At 32.8% G+C, this 2,701-nt stretch overlaps 1 protein-coding gene across 1 annotated transcript in view; it reads right to left on the bottom strand.

Annotated features, from left to right (window-relative positions):
* Positions 1–425: 425 nt before the first annotated feature.
* ITM2A (integral membrane protein 2A) overlaps positions 426–2,701 on the bottom strand; it is a 7,301-nt gene continuing 5,025 nt past the window's right edge. The window contains exons 2-6 of the mRNA XM_006155855.2: positions 1,943–2,074; positions 1,474–1,671; positions 1,131–1,241; positions 736–886; positions 426–584 (exon numbers count right to left, since the gene is read on the bottom strand). Coding sequence (XP_006155917.1) covers positions 496–584; positions 736–886; positions 1,131–1,241; positions 1,474–1,671; positions 1,943–2,074 — 681 coding nt within the window. The 3' untranslated portion in view covers positions 426–495. The remainder of the gene's footprint in view (positions 585–735; positions 887–1,130; positions 1,242–1,473; positions 1,672–1,942; positions 2,075–2,701) is intronic.

Below are 2,701 nucleotides of genomic sequence, written 5' to 3'. Positions count from 1 at the left end.
TTGCACAAGATAAAAAACAAAACTTTACAATGTTAAGATATTTGACATGATTTACACAAAAAGGTCAAAAACCGTATTAAATATTTTAAATTTAAAATATGCTTTACCATATGATTGAGTGAACAGCATAATTTAACAAAACAAAGGATGGAATTTATTGTAAGTATGTTAGCTGATGCATTTATGCTGCTTTCAGAAATCTAAACTCTTTAAGTTCAAAAGAAAGAAATAAGAATTATTTAATTTCATTTTCAAACAAGCAAGGCCAATTAAACTAAAATTTGACAAGAGCTCACAGTGGTCAGTAGTCCTCCTCTCTTTCTTTCTTCTTTTTCTTTTTCTTTTTCCTCCCCTTTTTTTTTTTTTTTTTTTTTAGTATAAGCAATAGAGTAAATGTGTGACTAAATATCTTCAGTATCCCATAAGCTTTAATGATGAAGTCATAGTGTAAATCTCTGACTTCTTATGACCAAGGATACTCTTATCAGTTGCCTCTCACTCTTGACAGATCTTGGTCTCCACAATAAATTCATTGGGGAAGTGTCTAATCTTCCAGCACTTATCAATGGCACGTTTGTTGAAACCTGTAAGGAAAAGCACAAAAACGTGACTTTTAAAAAAAATTTTTGTAAATGAAAAGATATCTAACTTGCTCTGTACTTTCCCCTATACTCCAGCCCCATGTTCTTTCACTGTTCCAGTAACAAAGGATAAAGAAATAAATTAATTGCCTACCCAGCAGGAGGTCTCTGCTGCAAAGACGGAAGGATTTTCTGTTGTTGCAAAGTTGGTAAATAAAGATGCCAAGATTACTAATGTCAGGGATTTCCTCCACAGCAACCAGGTCCTCACGGACCACATAAGTGTGAGGCAGGTGTTTGCCACTCTAGAAGAATTAAAATAAAAAAAAGATTAAGATGAAAAATTGTTAAAAGTACTACTTAAATCCTTGCCTATAACATATCACACTTTTCATTTAGTAGTGCAATTTTAGGCTCACAGCATACAGTCTTATTCAAAAACTATTTCAACAAAATAGAGTGTTTGGCCCCAACCCATAATTTTTTTAAAACAAGGAAGAAAAATTATTTGGAAATACTTACAGAAAAATTGACCTCCAAAATACATACCGCCAGTTTTTCAAAGAGCTCCATCAGATTCTTTGGAGGCATAACAATGGAGGTATTGAGTGGCATCAGATAACAGTTGCCTAGCAGTAAGTCCAGGTAAGCAGTCATTCCCTGATAGAGAGGGAAAAGAAGTTAGGTGATATGTAGAAGGTATCAATACTGTATATTTCTCAATTACCCTTAGCACACAAAACTACACTCCTTCAAAATCAATCAATGTGTATTTTAAAACGAAAGAATGAAAAGATTTCGCTATGGAAAATGTACATTTATGAGTGGATTAGCCAATGAACTAGAATAAAAAGACAAAGTTCTGGAATATCTATAAGAATGAGAAACTCACCTTTTCAAAGTCATGAATAATTGCTGCAGGGTCACTATCAGAGAAACTGGGGACAGGCACATCAATGATTGTGATGTTGTCATCCTGACAAATGTCAGCCTCCTCTGTCACAGGTAAGAAGTAAGGTTCTCCTCCATGAAGGGAATTTGCAGGGTCCTCAGAATCAAAGAAACACATTTCTCCATAGTAGATGGTACTCTAAAAGACAAAAAGGGCACATTAAAACCTTTTAATATCACTATCGTAACATTTAAATAATCTCTCATATTTATATGTTTCATTTTACTAAACTGAGACTTATTGATTACGATCATCACAATGAAAATAAATCAATTTTATGAACTGAAAGGTATTGTGAAAACTTTCCCTAAATCTTCATTTCTCTGGTGACCACCACAAGATTATTTAAGTTGCTATTAAATGTATAGCCATTAGTAATCCAAAGTATAAGAATTATAATTATTATTACCTTGGGCATGAAGTACTTGAAAATGCAGGCTCCACCAACAATCAGTCCTGCCAAGATGAATGAAAGGCCTAAGAGAGTAAGCATGCATGCCCCAGAGGAGCCCTCTTTTTCCTGGGTGGCAACTCGGAGCTCCTATATATTAGAAAGCAAAACCAAAAACAAAGCCTGATTGCACTTTCAGACAAATAGCTGCTTTTTACAATTTACCTCCCTTGGAACCCAAAGTATTTTTAAAAGATGTTATTAAGTCCTCCTAGTCTACAATCATTTCAAAATAATTTCTGATATTGGGCTTGTAGGTGGTGTGGTGGTTAAGGCAGCTGGACTCCCACATGGCTGACCATGGTTCGAGTCCCAGACCTAGCTTGCTTTCTCACTTTCACTCTCTCTCTGTCTTTCTCTGATCAACTTTAATAAATAAATAATGACAAGGAATAAATTTTTTAAAAAATAATAATTTCTGATCATCTAACATATGAGAAAATATCTAATTATATTAACCTTAACCTTTTCTGATATTTGATATATAATCATTATATTTCAAAATACTTCTAGAATCAAATTAAAATAAAAACTCATTTATGCAATAAATTTTATTTTTATTTTCTAAGAGCGAAATCTACACTCAAACTTTTTTGTGTTTCAATTACATTTTTTTCATGTTTTCTTCCTGTATTTATTTATTTTACATTTTTTAATACATTCAATCACATTATTTAGCTTATAAGGTGAGCATTTTAATATAAGAACATTTCTCCC

The sequence above is a fragment of the Tupaia chinensis genome, unplaced genomic scaffold (genome assembly GCF_000334495.1).
Source record: "Tupaia chinensis unplaced genomic scaffold, TupChi_1.0 Scaffold000475_1, whole genome shotgun sequence".
NCBI classification, from domain to species: Eukaryota; Metazoa; Chordata; class Mammalia; order Scandentia; family Tupaiidae; genus Tupaia; species Tupaia belangeri.
This window is presented reverse-complemented; position numbering and strand designations above follow the sequence as displayed.